General features: G+C 38.8%; 1 protein-coding gene across 19 annotated transcripts in view; it reads right to left on the bottom strand.

Moving 5' to 3' along the window:
- INPP4B (inositol polyphosphate-4-phosphatase type II B) overlaps window positions 1-18,297 on the bottom strand; it is a 976,853-nt gene that overhangs the window by 288,381 nt on the left and 670,175 nt on the right. For 17 of the 19 annotated variants that reach the window (XM_049905358.1, XM_049905352.1, XM_049905340.1 and 14 more), the window contains one exon: window positions 5,747-5,826. In XM_049905358.1, coding sequence (XP_049761315.1) covers window positions 5,747-5,826 — 80 coding nt within the window. Of the gene's footprint in view, window positions 1-5,746; window positions 5,827-6,083; window positions 6,237-18,297 lie in introns of those variants that run through there. The other 2 variants (XM_049905353.1, XM_049905354.1) reach the window with 2 other exon arrangements.

Raw genomic sequence — 18,297 nt, 5'->3', positions numbered from 1 at the left:
TAGTTTATTACTTCTGCCACATTTACCCTAGCGCTTTCATAGAATAAAAAACATAAGAATCAGATGACCCTAAAATGGAGATGATAATGCTACCTGGATGAAATAAAATCATGCAGGAAAAGCACCTAGCGTAACCCTTACCTGTTAGCAGGTGCGCAATAAATAATATGGTCCATTAGTAATATTTTTAGTAACAGCAACTGCAGAAATCTAGCTCTGCAGCCATTTTTTAAATTCTCTGAAGCACTTAATACTTGGCATATCAAAAGTTCTTAATCAATGTTTGCTAAACGAATGATCACTAAATTAAATCCAACCTGAAAAGACGAAAAGATACACAATAAAGCACAGACAAGGTAAATGCTTCCATCTATCTCAGTTCTTCTGAGAAGCAGTTCCCAGAACACAAGTTTTACTTTTTTTTTTTTTTTTTGGCTGTTTGAATATTTTAAGAACAGCAGAATTTGTTCCTGCCCTCTAACCTCATTCCAAGAGACAGATCTAACTTTCCATTCTGTTACTAAACTATAAAAAAAAAAAAAAAAAACTATAAGACGGTAATAATTAGGATGTTAATTTCTGCTTGTATGGTCCCCAAAGATGCAGATCCGGTTGGTAGAGCAAATGATTGTCAGGAACTTAGGCAACAGATCAGCCTCAGGGCCTGACAATGCTGTGGTTCTCAGGTGAGGCTAGATCCAGCAGGTTTCTCTCCGCCTCTGATTCCCTCCCTAAACTAGCAGGCTGGTTTCCCCTTTCCGCCATCATGGACAACCTTTCTGAGTTCCCCAGGGCATGTCAACACTCATTCCTTCCTTCCCGCAAGACCAGGCACTGTGGTGAAAACAAATGTGGAACAAACAGTGAACGAGTGACCTTGGACTTGCTTACCTCTGCCATTAACAAGTTCTGTGATGTGTGACTTATCTCACACATCAGTTTTCTCCATCTTCAAAGGTAACAAAAAGTAAATTGCGAAGAGCACAGGCTTTGGAGGCAAAAATGTGGCTTTGTACCTTAGTTTCTCCACTTATGAGCCTCGTGCCTTTGCACTGGTTACTTAACCACTTCCTATTATACCTCAGTTTCCTGATGGATGAAATGGGGAAAATAATAATAACATCATAGACTTTTTGAGAAGAATTAATGAGAAAATATATTAACATACTCATCAGGGCATAAAGAACATAGTATGTTCTTGTTGTTATTATTATTTGTAATAGTAGTAGTATAAGATTAGGGAGCCGAGGTGGTGCAGTGGTTAAAGCGATCGACTGCTAACCTAAAGGTCAACAGTTTGAAACCCCCAGCTGGTCTGCGGGAGAAAGATGTGGCAGTCTGCTTTGGTAAAGATTTACAGCCTTGGTTCTTAGTTCAAGTCGACACATGAGACTGTATGGGCAGGTCCTGTCTGGAGGTGAGCTGAGAAGGCAGAGGGGGGCAAGACGGGAAATACAGGGTGGAGAGGAGCGTGCTGTCACATTGTAGGGAGAGCAACTAGCGTCACATAACAATAAGATTTTGTATGAGAAACTGACTTGAGTTGTAAACTTTCACTTAAAGCACAACAAAAAATTTAAAAAATAAAAAGATTTTCAGTCTTGGAAACCTTATGGGATCGTTACGAGCCAGAATCGACTCCATGGCAGTGGGCTTGGGTTTTTAGTATAAGATTATCCATTGTCTTCCATACCCACAATTATAAACTTCCATGAAAGGGTCCACATTACAGTACAGACGACAGAGCTATACAGCAATGAGCTAGAGAACAAAAGCAGGAAATATAATTGAGATCTAAAAGAAATCAGAAGAGACTGATACTGTTGTTGTTGGGTGCCGTCGAGTCGGTTCTGACTCATAGCGCTGGAGGTGCTCACTCATCTATGCCAAGAAATATGGAAGATGGCTTTCTGGCCAACTGACTGGAACAGATCCATATTTATGCCTAGTCCCAAGAAAGGTGATCCAACCGAATGTGCAAATTACAGAACAAAATCATTAATATCACACACAAGCAAAATTTTGCTGAAGATCATTCAAAACAGCTACAGCAGTATATCAACAGGGAACTGCCAGAAATTCAGGCTGGTTTCAGAAGAGGACATGGAACCAGGGATGTCAGATGGATCCTGGCTGAAAGCAGAGAACAGCAGAAGGATGTTTACCTGTGTTTTATTGACTATGCAAAGGCATTCGACTGTGTGGATCATAACAAACTATGGATAACACTGTGAAGAATAGGGATTTCAGAACACTTAATTGTGCTCACGAGGAACCTTTACATAGATCAAGAGGCAGTTGTTCGGACAGAACAAGAGGATACTGAGTGGTTTAAAGTCAGGAAAGGTGTGCGTCAGGGTTGTATTCTTTCACCATACCTATTTAATCTGTATGCTGAGACTGATACTACCAAAATGTAAAATAGCAAAGCAAATTGCATGCTAGAACACTCAGAAACTTGGTAAACTTTGCATCTAAATGAAGGTGAGTTATATTATAGGAAGCACTTTAGACATTTCCCCCAATATAGGCAAACAAATTTTACTTTAAAACTTCAAAAATATACAATCTATTTCAGGAAGTTAGAATCTAAATGTACAAATTAGACACCCACTACTTCTGTCCCTTTAAATTTGTGGGAAAAAAGAAAAATCTCATATTTCTGATCTCCAGTTCAAAGCGCAGAGACACAGTGGCCAACTGAGACATGGAAGTCTGCACAGTGTCCGAGTTTCAGAGTCTGAACAATCCCGGTAAGAAGTAACCCAAAGGGACAGTGAGCACCAGCAGAACTACACAGATTTTGGAAAGCTGACATACACCATGAAGAAAAAGAACTTCCTGCCAAAGAATGATACATATAAATATTCCCTTACATCTGTGAATCTGTTTCATAGGAATTGGAGAATCACCATTATTTATAAAATAATGATTGGAATACAAAAGAAAGAAAAATCAGACAAAATCAGAGCAAAGGCATATTTAAAAAAAAATACAAACAAAAAATGCTTCCTACCCCTGACCTAATGTTGTTCCAACTCACTATCTCAGAGACTGAAGAATCAGAAGAAAGAAGCTAAAGTACACGAGAAATAAAATAAAATACGTATCTATATATTTATATATCTATATATGAGGTACCAGGAATCAGAAGGCTATTATCATTCTATAATCTGCTTAGTTCATAGGGAGGGAAGACCACATATTGGGCAAGGCACAAAAAAGGGAAGAAACAATAACCTAGCCATTTCAAAGCTGGTTTTCTAAATTTTATTTTTCTAGTAAAGTGTATTACTTGCTGTTGAATTTGCTTTTCCTTTTATACAATCAAAATCAAATGACTAGGAATCAGGAGTATTAAACTCAAAAGTGGATATTTGTCTTGATTTCATCTAACTCTGAAATCACTTTATATTCATTTTCTTTTTCTTCCAAGTGTAGTGCTCTAAAGTTGACCCTTTTCCTCCAGTCTCCCTCTAAGGTATCATTGTATGTGTTCACTAATTTTCATTGACCAAGAATTTCTATTCCCTCAATTTCTGTTTCAACACCAGTGTCTCAATGTTATACCATTATGTAGCATGGAGCCCTGGTGATGTAGTGGTTAAAAGCTACAGCTGCTAATCAAAAGTTCAGCAGTTCAAATCCAAGAGCCACTCCTTGGAAACCCTGTAGGGCAGCTCTACTCTGTCCAATACGGTCACTGTGAATTGACTCGACAGCAATGGGTTTGGTGGCTTTAGAGTCAGCAACATGAGGAGGAGAGTGCTATGTATCTTATCTAGGAAACATGTGAACCACTAGTAGTTCTAAGTTAGTTCAGTGTTTGACATCTCACATCATGACTCCAGGGACATGCTGGTCAGAGCCAAGAGCCATGCTGGGCTAGTAAGAGATATTTTTAAGACATCATTCAATGACACTTATAGCTATTTTTTTTTCTAGCTACTCCTTTCATACTTTCGAACTGAAATAATAGCAGCAGTAGAGTTTTACTGGGATAACACCACAAAACTATAATATTTTATAATGTCTAAAAGATATATAATATATAATTTGCATAATGTATAAATGTTTATAAGGAGTTTCAATGTCTTCCCAAACAAAATACAACAACAACAAAAGAACTGATGCTTAAAAGATACAACCTAAAAGAAGCTAGAGAGAAGACAGCAACCTGTCAGAACCCCAAAACAAGTATTTTTCTGCTTGGTATATGATTTACTTTAAATTAATTTATACTATTTCTTAAATCACAAGGCAAAGTTCTAAGGATCAAGGAAAATCAAAAACGGAGAAAGTCAGCAGTGCAGATTCCAACGCCAGCCGTATCATTACTGAAATACATTGTCGGTTGCAAGTCCTTGGGGAGAGAGAGGTACACAAACTTAAGGCAGTATTGCTTTCCTGAAAGCGGTCACAATATTTCATCAAAATAAGCTTTTCTGGATCACAACAGAGGGTCCTGGACAGAGTAGGTGAAAAATGTAGAAAAAAATTCAAATTCACAAAAAAAGACCACACTCAAAGCACACCCATACACACACACACAAAAGACCAGACTTACTGGTTAGACAGGGACTGGGGGAACCCCCGAGACTATAGCCCCAAGACACCCTGCTAACTCAGAGCTAAAGCTACTCCCAAAGCCGACTTTCCGGCCAAAGATTAGACAGGCCTATAAAACAAACAATAACACACGAGATGAATGTGCTTCTTAGTTCAATCAATTACACTAGACCAAAGGAGCAACTTCTGCCCAAAGGCAAGATGAGAAGGAAGGAAGGGAAAGGAAAACTGGACAGATGGACACAGGGAACCCGGGGTGATTGGGAAAGGGGGAGAGCGCTGACACATTGTGTGGACTGCAACCAACGTCACAAAACAATTTCTATATAAAATTTTGGATAAGAAATTAATTTGTGCTGTAAACTTTCACCTAAAGCACAATAAAAAAAAAAAAAGTTTCTCAAGATTCACAGTGTTCTGTACCATTTTTATAGTTACTTATACAAATATTGCAATGTAGTATTTTTCATATATGCACAATTTTAAAAGATTTTTTATAGTTAGAAAGCAACAAAATTTGTTTCAAATTTATTGTGAAGCTAAAAAGAAATATGTAACCTATTCAATACTCTTCTTAGTATTAACATTAAACTTCCTAAGGACTGCTGTCTCATGTTTTATATCAAAACAAATTATACTCATACTCCAAATTAACTATGATCTATCGTTTGTTTCAGTATGAGTCTGTGTGAACTTAAAAGTGGTTCATGTTTAATGACAGCAACAAAATAAGCTAAAAAAAAGAATAACCAGTGAATTCCCCGTTATTACAAAGCTACAATGTTGCCTCTGGCAAACACCTCAATCCTAGAAACAAACTTGATCTAAAAAATAACATTTTTTAAAAATGTTAAAAGTAACGTTTTAACATTTATATTAAATGATAAATAAATCATTTACTAATATGATTATCATTATTATTTTGTTACTTCCAAGACATTTTATCACTTTAGTGATAACGTAATTATTTTCTCAGTTGAGGGTTGATAACCTATCATAAGCTGAAATGTGAACTTGAACGTGAACTTGAATAACTGCTGTTTCACTATAACTTGTTACAGTCATAAGGCATCTGAGAGTTGACATCTAAAACATCTGCGAGAATTGTGGCTTACAAAGACAAACAGCCATCAATAAATACCACGGGTTATTAACTTTAACAGCATTTCAGACCCACCTCAAGCTCAGGGCCAGCAGTTGCTCCTTTGACTTTAGCAGCTCCCCAACTTTAAAGCTGGCATAGCCCAGGAAGCTTCGCTGAAAATAAGAAAAAATAGTTTTCATTAATTTCTGGGGTTCTTAATAATTTTGCTATCACACCAGTCACACAAAATTAGTCTTTAGAAGAATGAAATATTAAATCTATCAGCCTGACAAATATTTCACACAGAGATACAACTAATAACATAACCGCCCCCATGGGGTCGGATTGAAGGGCGCAAAGGCTTCCTTTTCATCTAAAACAGCCAGGATTCTTCCACTAACTGAAATTTACCACTCATATAAAAACTAACGTAAAAGGAATGATGATAACTTTCAATATTTGCCAACGCTGTTGTTCTTCTTATTAGAATTCCTCAAGTCACGGGCAGCAACAACTTTGTATTCCAGATATGAGCAAATCTGTTGGTAGGAGCTATTTTTATGTGGGACTCAGTGCAAGTTATAAATAGAAATGCTATATTTCTCCCTGATCACAGCAACGTTTAAAAGCATTTGTTTCCTTTGTTATTTCTACACTAGCATGGGACAATTTCTTTCCAGCACAAATAAAAAGAATGGTACTTATTCAGCTACATTTTCTAAAATTGTTTTTTTAACCTATCGTACCGGGTGTTATCTATGAATATCTACTTTCTAAACTCTTTGACTCAGAATATAAAGAATAAAATTCTAAATTGTTTTTTTTTCTTTTCTTTTCCAGGATAAAAGTCTTTCATCTCTAATATTCCTGGCTCCTTCTGAGTGAAAAGTCACAATATTATGGTATACAGAAATAAGATTTCTCATTCTTCCATCAAGGTCAAGGTGTAAACATGAAAATAGCAAAACCATATTACTACCTATGCTATTGCTGCCTAACACATTCTAATACTCTACGAGAGGTCAGTGTTACAACTTCCAGAACATTCTCTCTTCACAGGTCTGCTTCTGGGCTGTGCTAGAATGAGCAGCTGTACTTAAGGAGTATCAGGCCAATTGTTCAGGGGAAATTATGCAGTTATTCTAGGCATAAAAGACTGAATTTACTCTGAGAGATTTTTGAGCATAGGAAAGAAAAGCTTTAAGTCAGAATTTTCCTCCTTCTTTTTGAAGTTCTGACTTAGAAGAGCTGGTTCAAAAAGACTTAAAGGTAAACACTCAAAATATAGTTCTAAAGTGGGAGATGCCTCTATGTAATCAATGATAAACTTAATTAAGTCACTTAAAACTCAAAGAAAGATTTAGGCACCAAGTCCCCATGGCCAGAAGAATGTGAGATTAAAATATTAGGTAGAAAACAACATTAAGTAAACATAGAGGGTCTGTGGAAATAAATACACTCTGAGGATAGGTTGATGAGTGAGAGTGGACGAAGGCAGACAAGGACATATGAGAGCTGTACAACTACAGCCTGCGGAAAAAAGGTGAAGCAGTGGTTAATTGTTCAGCTGCTAACCAGAAGGTCGGCAGTTCAGACCCACCAGCCGCTCCTTGGAAACCCTATGGGGCAGTTCTACTCTGACTTATATGGTCTCTATGAGTCAGACTTGACTCAAGGGCAATGGATTTTCTGCAACGAGGAGCAGTGAGAGCCTAGGAGAGATCCATCTGAGCAAAGAAAAGCATTTAATTGTCACCTCATCAGAGATACCTTCTAGAACAGCCCTGTATAAAAGAGCACCCCTGCCTCCCCTCCCCCCCACACACACTCTGTCATTCTCTATTGCTTACCCTGCTGTATTTTTCTCCACTGGCACTTATCACCACCAGATATAGTATACAGTTAATAGCTTATTTTGTTTACCCATCATGAAAAAATTGAGATCTTAAGATCCATACAGAATTTTATTTTGTTTTCCATTAAATCCCCACTGCTTAGCACACAGTAAACTAAAACCAGACCAAACCTGTTTACGTCGAGTTGATTCTGACTCATAGTGACCCTGTAGGACAAAGCAGAACTGTCCCATAGAGCTTCCAAGGAACACCTGGTGGATTTGAACCGCCAATCTTTTAGTTAGCAGCCGCAGCACTTAACCACTACGCCACCAGGGTTTCCTAGCACACAGTAGGCACTCGATAAATACTAACAATTAATGAATGAAGGGCATCAACATTAGCTTTCAAGTAAGTGTTCTAGTAGATGTGGGAGAAATGCTCTTTTTACATATACTTATAAAGTACTATAATAGACTGAAATGTGGAAAATCCAAACAATTTTATACTGGGTAGATTTTATACGGAAACCCTGGTGGTGTAGTGGTTAAATGCTACGGCTGCTAACCAAAGGGTCGGCAGTTAGAATCAGCCAGGCACTCCTTGGAAGCTCTATGGGGCAGTTCTCCTCTGTCCTGTAGAGTCGCTGTGAGTCGGAATTGACTCGACGGCACTGGGTTTGGTTTGTTGGTTTAGATTTTATACTGTCGTGGTGAATATTGCCTTAGCCTTTTATATTCTAAAGCAATGTCTGCCTGACCTCCTCTTTCACTAATGATCAAGGTTTTCATTTTAAATTCCCATCTCTCACTTATTATCCTCAATCAGAGAAAATTCTTAAGTGGTCAGAAATTTCACAATGTCCCAATTTCAAATTATTTAATCTTTGCCTTTCGAGAGTTAGAAGGTATGGATAGCTTTAGAATTCATAAAATGCAACTGCACAGGTCATGAGAGGATTGTGGTTTTCTGGCAACTGAAGCAGCCCAGACTGGAATGTAGCAATGAGAGACAGGTGGAGCGGTTATTTTCAGACGTCAGCTACAGAGACGCCATGAGGCACAGCTGCACGTACAGTCTGTGAATGACCACGAGTCACTGAATGTCTGTCCTCTCCACGAGACCAGGACCTCCTGTGGAAGCAGGGACCGTGGCTTGTCCCTCCTCGTGCCAAGCCCAGTGTTTGGAACAGAAGGGCTTGTAATAAGCCTACTGCTGAACTGTACACATAAAGCAGCCTGCCAATAACAAAGGCCATGAGTCAATCTTTTATGTACAACTGTCAGCAACATGTTTGATCTCAAAGGATAATAAGAGAGCTTATAAAAAGCATTAAAAAATTAAAAAATATTATTTATACAACCCATTAAAATCAGTTTTAGTAATGACATTGTAGCACTACATTGTGGAAACTTGTCAAGCAGAAGAAGTGTGATTTGAATATAAATATTACCTTATTTATTCTAAAAATAACTCTTTGTTGGGGCTACCTATTATATAAAATGGAGCCCTGGGGGTGCAATGGTAAACAGCTCAGCTGCTAACCAAAAGGATGGCAGTTCGAATCTACCAGGTGCTCCTTGGAAACCCTATGGGGCAGTTCTACTCTGTCCTATAGGGTTGCTATGAGTTGAAATCGCCTCAGTGGCAACAGGCTTGGTTTGGCTTTTTTATTGCATAAAATACTCTGATTAAATCAGAAATTTAAAAGGCAATGTGGAATTGTTTCACATTGTAACACTAAACGATACCTATACATTTTCTAGCAGGTTTTTGCTTGCTTGCCTCACCTTGATTAAAATAAAGCTAGGACCACCACTCCCAAAGTTGGAAAACAAACCATTCATCTAAATGAATAATCATTGGACTTATTGTAAAAGAATGAATTAGAGGGAAAAAAGTTTTCTCTATTTCTGAAATCTGAATTCCCACACAGGGAAAAATAGCACATAGCACTAATATAAAACCATAATATAAAGCCATTTTATCTTTGTGATCTATAATCATAATCATAGAATTTAAGAAAAATTCCTTTAAACTTAGTTTATATCTCAAATATTTTTCAAGGGACAGTGTTTTCAGTGTCTTCTTAGGTGATATTCCTGTAATTCTCATCTTAAATGTCCTAAACTGCTAGCCCTAATATTAGGGGGAAAAAAAGGTAAAAAAAAAGAAAAAGTAAAGCCTCACTAAAACTGGACCTCAGAGGCTAGAAATACAATCCTGAATCAATTTCATATTCTGTCCTGATATGAAAATTTGGGCAAGTAACTCACTTCTCCCAACCCCAGGGTCCCTCCCCTCTGGGGGGCATTGACAGGCATTATTTCTCTGTCTTCTCTCTTACAAGGGCCTTGGACAAATTTACTCAATCACTCTAGGCCTTAATCTCAGCATGAGGCAATTGCATGTGATAACTGTACCTTTCACATTATCACTGTTGTGAGGATTAAATAGAGTAATTCAGACAAAGCTCTTAGTACAGTGCCAGGCAAATAAGTGTCCCATAAGTATTAGCTGACATGGTGATCAAGATAATTCACCCAGAAGACAGGTGAGTTAAAGTGTTCAAGTCTATCTTAAATGTAGGTATTTTTTAAAGTCTATGAGAAATGATTCCAATAAAAAGAGAAAAATAAAATATGTTCAAAAATAAAAGTTAGACTCAAGGGCCAAGACAGGAAGCATTCCCAAAGCCAACTCTTCAGGCAGGGATTGGACTGGATTATAGGATAGAAAATGATACTGGTGAAGAATGAGCTTCTTGGATCCAGCAGACACTTGAGACTATGGCATTCCCTATCTGGAGGGGAGATGAGAGGGCAGAGGGGGTCAGAAGCTGGAGCAATGTGCACGAAAATAGAGAGTGGAGGGAAGGAGTGTGCTGTCTCATTTGGGGAGGGTAATTAGGAATATATAGCAAGGTGTTTATAAATTTTTGTACGAGGACTGACTTGATTTGTAAACTTTCCCTTAAAGCACAATAAAAATTAAAAAAAAAAATTAGATGCAGGGAAGTAAAAATTAGAAGAAATTCCAAATAAGAGTGGTGGGGAAAAAAGATATGAAGGCTATCAGGCCTTATGCGATTATGATTTGTTGAGCAGATGTTATCTATGATTCTGTATAGCTCAAATTTTTGTTAGGTCATATGGGATGTTCATTAGGACCCAAGAAAAGTCTACATGGAATCAGAGAGCGTTAAGGCTTGGAGAACCCATTGGGCATTGTTAGTCTGTCAGTGGAGGACCTGGGGCCCATAAGAGTTAAGTGGCTTACACAGGGCCACAGAACTAGTTAATATGCGGAGTCCAAGTTAGCACAGAGGTTTCTTGCTTTTCAGCCCAGCATTCTTTCCGCCCCATCATGCTGAGCCTCATTTCTGGGACAGGTGGCAATTCCCTTTCCTCCTGATGGGCTCTCTGCCCACACAACATGGGACTCTGACCTTTCTTGCCTGCTTATAACAGTGCAACACTCACAATTATCATTCCAGTGTAAGGACCCCAAAGCAAATGATCATTAAATTGCTTGATGCACGATTTCAATTACTCACCTGGCTGGAAAGTAATAGCAAGGTGGAAAAAAGTGGGACATCTGTGTAAGGTCTGGCGTCTCTCTACAGAGAATGTATAAATAAATAGTTTATCCTACCTCTCCCTGCAGAGACTTCGAGCAAGACACAGATATCCAGACTACTCACCAGGGTTTAACACCTCTGTGCAGCAGGTCCTCAGTGGCTCCCTGGTCAAGCAGGACTACATGAGGAGGTACCCCAGAGCCCAAGGATATAAGGACCATACATGTTATCACAAGCTGGACTATTTCTTCAAAGTAAGTTGTTGTTGTTAGTTGCCACTGAGTCATCTTCGACTCATGGTGACCTTATGTACAACAGAACAAAATGTTGCCTGGTCCTGCCGATATGTTCTGGCTATTATGTAAATCTATCTCATTGAGGGTTTCCTTCATTTTCACTGACCTTCAGTTCAAAGTATAGATTTCCTTTATGCTACACAACTTACACGAACCTGCACACGTTTTTCCAACTTCTATCCAGCTCTTAAAGCCAACCTTTCACCCAAAAACTATCTAAAGCTGTGCTGTCCAATAGGTAGCCACTGGCTACATGTGGCTCTTGAGCACTAAAAATGTGGCTACTCCAAATCAAGTATAAAATACACATCGGATATGAGAGATTTAGTAGGGAAAAATAATGTATATCACGAATAACTTTATACTGACTACATTTTGAAATGGTGATATTTTGCGTAAAAAAAGAACAGTTGCCATCTAGTCAATTCTGACTCATGGAGACCCCGTGTGTGCAGAGTAGAACCACTACACAGAGTTTTTCAGGCTGTGACCTTTCAGAAGCCTGTCTTATGATGCACCTCTGGGCAGGCTTGAACTGTCAACCTTTCAGTTAGTAGTCAAGTACTTTACGGTATGTACCACCCAGGGACTCTTAATATCTTGTATATGTTGAACTAATAAACACATTATTATAATTTATTTCACCTGTTTCTTCCCTCATTTTTTAAACATGGTTATCAGAAAATTTAAAATTACTTATGAGAGTCCCATTTGTGACTCAAATAATTCAGTTGGACACTGCTGGTTTAGAGGTTAAAAAAAATATCAATAATACTTTGTTTTAATATCATAAAATCAGGTAAAGAAAACAAGGTGTAACTTTTAAAAGTCTTTAAAGAAATGGAGTTGGTATGATAAATCTGATATACAACATCTCATGTAAATAACAGGACAGGCCCTTTCTCAGAGGCCAGGTACTCCTTCGTTGTCAACCCTAACAAATAAGGTTACATGTTTCCCCACCTGAAAGGAGGGGAGAGAAGCTATATCAACCACTAACATGAAAAAAGACATCAGAAACAGAAAAGAATTGAGAAGAACTCTATTAAAAAAGTTGATAGTCAAAAAAACTTTAAAAAGTACTTTATAGCCAAGTCTTTATTATAAAAACTACATCTTCGCTATGACTATACCTCAGAAGGCCTTAGGGCACAGGTTGGCATCTGTTTGACAGAATCACCAAGAAAAAGTTTGGGTGGATTCAACAGATGCAGCTTAAGAATGCAAAGAAATGTAGTGGACAATAAAAAAAATTTCAACTCTTTTTTTTTTTTTTTTTTCATTGTGGGTACTTGAAGGTGAGGATCCTTAATAGGTTGTAATGGCAGAGCTATCACTAGCTGTATGCCCTTGGACGAGAGCTTCAACTCTCAAACCCCTTTTGCAGTTTCCAAAGAAATACTTTGAGGATTAATTGATAAAATGTATATAAACCAGTGACACTCCCTAAGCGCTCAACACGTTAGTTCTTCTGTACTCTGAGAGTGTCAGAAAGCCAAAGCATGCGTATTTGTGCTCATCTAGGTTCATCCTCACCATGCTTAATGTTTAGCTCTGTAATAATAATTGCCATTTTATTGAGTTCTGATCTGTAATAAGACCTGCCAGACCTCCCCCGCACACTTTTTTGGCAGTTCTAAAAAAAAATTTCCTGTTTCACTCAGTACATATATCAAATATTTGTTAATTTCCAGGCACAAAGCTAAGATATTGGAGTAAACAAAATAAATAGGGACTTTGCTATCATGGAGCTGAACATGTATTAGGGGTTTGGAGATATTGCTAAATGCCTACCTAATATGCATTCTGTCCATAGTTCATTGCTAGTAGAAGCTTGATTTTGTTAAAATGGGAAATGAACCTAGATCTCCTGCTAGCTAGTGGCTCAGCTCCTTTCAGTTTACTAATTGAGATTTCCTGGAAAGTTATTGTTTTCCAGAATTAAAGGAACAGTAACAGCTAATCTAAACCTTTTGCCCTTCGTTCTTTTTTTTTTTTTTTTTTCTCTTCCACTTGGAGGAGTAATGACCAGATTAGACAAGACTCTAAAAATGGAGAAGCAGAAAGCTGGAATGGCTGCACCAGTCCTGGACACTTCTTCTTTAGACTTCTTACTATATGAGAAAATCAAATCTGTTCCTTTGAAGCTACTATTTATCAGGTCACTTGGATATGCCACAGAATGTCAACTGGAATTTTTATTTTGGTCCAAGAATTATAGCTGAGTCCTTGTCAAAGATGAAAATACAATTTACCAAATGCACCATATTATAAGTTTAGGGAACCCCCATAGTAACCTCATCACAAGGCTTAATGAGAAGAGCCAGTTGGAGAACTAAATAGGCCTATCGGTACGCCCCCCCACATCCAGTTAATACAAGGGTAGAGTTGGAAGGGAGAGGGGTCAGCATTTTGGGGGGATGTTCTATTTAGGAAATGAGCCTAGCCCCCATCATTCTGCCCCAGGCAGATACCTTTATTTCCAAAGCCCAGGGGACTCACTTGCAAAAGATCACTTATAAAGCTTGAAGATGTCAAAAACATCTTTCCTTCCACTATATTGGAGACTGCTGATTGTCCCTTAGAGACCATTGACTGTCTACCACCTGCTGCTGCTGGGGATTGTAGAAAGGGTCAGCAGAGAGATAGCTGACCTGAGAGAGGAAGCATCAGTGGGGAGGTCTGCCTTTCTTCTGCATAGTAAGGCGCATGTATGTCAGTTTTGTGTTGGTCAAATGAACCCTACAGAAAGTAGGTGAGTTGAAGCAGGAAGAGGGTACATGTGGGAGTGGGAAGTAGAGGAGGCTGATCCAGAACAAGATCCCCCATGGTACGGAAATATGCAGTGGGGAGGATCCAAAAAGGCCCAGCAATACCCGTACTTGTGCCCCATAAAAGAATCAGCATTTCAGTATTGGCCACACAGAGGACTCTGAAAGGCCGTGTTAGCCTGAGAAACATCTAAACAGAAAGAAAACCTCCCCCGCCACATGGGCAAGCACAGAAGAATCCCTGTCTGCCCTCTCCTTCCTCCATGCTGCAGAAGCTGAGCACTAAGAAGAGGAACAGGTAGGACAAGTGTGGGAACCAGACAACGCTCTCCCTCCATCACAAGCTGCTAGGGATACAGACAGCTCTGGACTACAGTGGGGAAGAGTGGGAGGATGGGGATGGAAGAAAACAATGTAGACTCAGAGAACAAACAGACTGAAGTTTTAAATGGATAAGTGTATTCACACGAATGTGAATGAGGCAAAAATAAAGGGAAAGTCACACAATTAGCCTATGATGTTACTAAAGCATGAAGCAAGGGAGTTTCAACACAATAGCAGTTGGTGGGAAATGGGCAGGACAGTTAGTGGGGGAAAAAATTAAATCAGTTCAAGTTGCTTGACCCTCAAAAAAATAAATGGATCTCCTTGATTAAAAAAAAAAAAAAGTATTAAATGACTATATTTTTTTTTTATATTAATAGTTACAAATTTTCCAAAGGTCTTAGGTTTTATGTGGAAAATGGGAAGGACATGATGAAAGTTTACAACAGAAGGATATAGTTTGAAGGTGGGCATTTCTTGCATGAAGGTAGTAGTAAGCAAGAGGCATGTGAGCTGACCTCTGAGCAAGGAGAGGGAGTTAGTAGATGTTTTGGGTTTAATAGTATCCCCCTTACTTTTTTTTTTTTTTTCCTAAAGAGATAATGTTGAAGTCTTAACCCCTGGCACCTGTGAATGTGTCTTTATTAGGAAATATTGTCTTTACAGATGTAATCAAGTTAAGATGAAGCCATAGTGCGGTTCCTAATTGCATATGACTGGTGTCTTTATAAGAGGGGAAGGGTCACAGAAAGAGGCACTTAGAGAGGACAATGTCATGTGGAGACACAGAGAGAGACAGAGAGGGAAGACAGCCATGTGAAGATGGGACAGAGGTTGAAGTTTTGATACCACAAATCAAGAAATGCGCGGGGCCACCAGAAGCTGGAAGAGACAGAGAAGGATCCTCCCCTAGAGGCTTTGGAGGAACCATGGCCCTATCGAGACCTTAATTTCAGACTTTTAGCCTCTGGAAAGGAGCCCTAGTGGTGCAATGGTTCAGCACTTGGCTCCTAACCTAAATATCAGCAATTCAAATCTACCAGCTGCTCCATAAAAAATATGTCAGTTTGTGACCTTATACACAGGAAACCCTAAGGAATCCTCAAGAAAACTACTGAAACTAATAGAAGAGTTCAGCAGAGTATCAGGATACAAGATAAACACACAAAAATCAGTTGGATTCCTCTACACCAACAAAAAGAACATCGAAGAGGAAATCACCAAATCAATGCCATTTACAGTAGCCCCCAAGAAGATAAAATACTTAGGAATAAATCTTACCAGAGAAGTAAAAGACTTATACAAAGAAAACTACAAAACAGTTCTGCAAGAAACTAAAGGAGACCTACATAAGTGGAAAAACATACCTTGCTTATGGATAGGAAGACTTAACATGATAAAAATGTCTATTCTACCAAAACCCATCCATAGATTTAATGCAATTCCGATCCAAATTCCAACAACATTCTTTAATGAGATGGAGAAACAAATCACCAACTTCATATGGACGGGAAAGAGGTCCCAGATAAGTAAAGCATTACTGAAAAAGAACAAAGTGGGAGGCCTTACTTTACCTGGTTTTAGAACCTATTATAACCTAGGTAGTCAAAACAGCCTGGTACTGGTATAACAATAGATACATAGACCAAAGGAACAGAATTGAGAATCCAGACATAAATCCATCCACATATGAGCAACTCATATTTGACAAAGGCCCCAAAACAGTTAAATGGGGCAAAAGACAGTCTTTTTAACAAATGGTGCTGGAATAACTAGTTATCCATCTGCCAGAAAATGAAACAAGACCCATACCTCACCCCATGCACAAAAATGAGCTCAAAATTGATCAAAGACCTAAACATAAAATCTAAAACAAAAAAGATCATTGAACAAAAAAATAGGGACAATGTTAGGAGCCCTAATACATGGCATAAACAGTATACAAAACATTACTAACAATGCAGAAACGAAACTAGATAACTGGGAGCTCCTAAAAATCAAACACCTATGCTCATCCAAAGACTTCACCAAAAGAGTAAAAACGTTACCTACAGAGTGGGAAGAAGTTTCTAGCTATGATATTTCCAACCAGTGCCTGATCTCTAAAATCTACATGATACTGCAAAAACTCAACTACAAAAAGACAAATAACCCTATTAAAAAATGGGCAAAAGAGATCAACAGACACTTCACTAAGGAAGACATTCAGGCAGCTAAGAGATACATGAAGAAATGCTCACGATCATTAGCCATTAGAGAAATGGAGATGAAAACTACAATGAGATTTCATCTCACTCCAACAAGGCTGGCATTAATCCAAAAAACACAAAACAATAAAGGTTGGAGAGGCTGTGGAGAGATTGGAACATTTATACACTGCTGGTGGGAAGAGAAAATGGTACAACCACTTTGGAAATCGATTTGGTGCTTCCTTAAAAAGCTAGAAATATGATCTAGCAATCCCACTCTTTGGAATATATCCTAGAGAAATAAGAGCCTTACACGAACAGATATATGCACACCCATGTTCATTGTTCATTCCAGCACTTTTTACAATAGCAAAAAGATGGAAGCAACCAAGGTGCCCATCAACGGATGAATGGATAAATAAATTATGGTATATCCACACAATGGAATACTACAGATAGATAAAGAACTGTGATGTATCTGTGAAACATTTCATAACATGGAGGAATCTGGAAGGCATTATGCTGAGTGAAATTAGTCAGCTGCAAAAGTACAAACATTGTACAAGACCACTATTATAAGAACTCGAGAAATAGTTTAAACAGAGAAGAAAATATTCTTTGATGGTTACAGAGGTGGGGGAGGGAGGGAGGGTGGGAGAAGGGTATTCACTAATTAGATAGTAGATAAGAAATACTTTAGGTGATGGCAAAGACAACAAAAAATACATGGGAAGTCAGCACAGCTGGACTAAACCAAAAGCAGTTTCCTGAATAAACTGAATGCTTCGAAGGCCAGCGTAGCAGGGGCAGGGGTTTGGGGACCATGGTTTCAGGGGACATCTAAGTCAATTGGTGTAATAAAATCTATTAAGAAAACATTCTGCATCCCACTTTGGAGAGTGGCGTCTGGGGTCTTAAACGCTAGCAAGTGGCCATCTAAGATGCATCAATTGGTCTCAACCCACCTGGATCAAAGGAGATGAAGAACACCGAGGACACAAGGTAATTATGAGCTCAAGAGACAGAAAGGGCCACATAAACCAGAGACTACATCAGCCTGAGACCAGAAGAACTAGATGGTGCCCAGCTACAACCGATGACTGCCCTGACAGGGACCACAACAGAGAACCCCTAGGGAGCAGGAGAGCAGTGAGATGCAGACCTCAAATTCTCATAAAAAGACCAGACTTACTGGTCTGACTGAGACTAGAAGGACCCCAGTGGTCATGGCCCCCAGACCTTCCATTGGCCCAGGACAGGAACCATTCCCAAAGCCAACTCTTCAGACAGGAATTGGGCTGGACAGTTGGTTGGAGAGGGATGCTGGTGAGGAGTGAGCTTCTTGGATCAGGTGGACATATCAGGTGGCATTTCCTGCCTGGAGGGGAGATGAGAGGGTAGAGGGGGTAAGAAGCTGGCAAAATGGACATGAAGAGAGAGAGTGGAGGAGGCAGCTGGCTGTCTTTTTAAGGGAAAAGCAATTGGGAGTATGTAGCAAGGTGTATGTTTTAAGTTTTTGTGTGAGAGACTGACTTGATTTGTAAACTTTCACTTAAAGCACAATAAAATTAAAAAAAAATATATATATATATATATATATGTCAGTCTGCTTCCACAAAGATTACAGTCTTGGGGCAGTTCTGCTCTGT

Source organism: Elephas maximus, chromosome 13 (assembly GCF_024166365.1).
Source record: "Elephas maximus indicus isolate mEleMax1 chromosome 13, mEleMax1 primary haplotype, whole genome shotgun sequence".
NCBI lineage: Eukaryota > Metazoa > Chordata > Mammalia > Proboscidea > Elephantidae > Elephas > Elephas maximus.
This window is presented reverse-complemented; position numbering and strand designations above follow the sequence as displayed.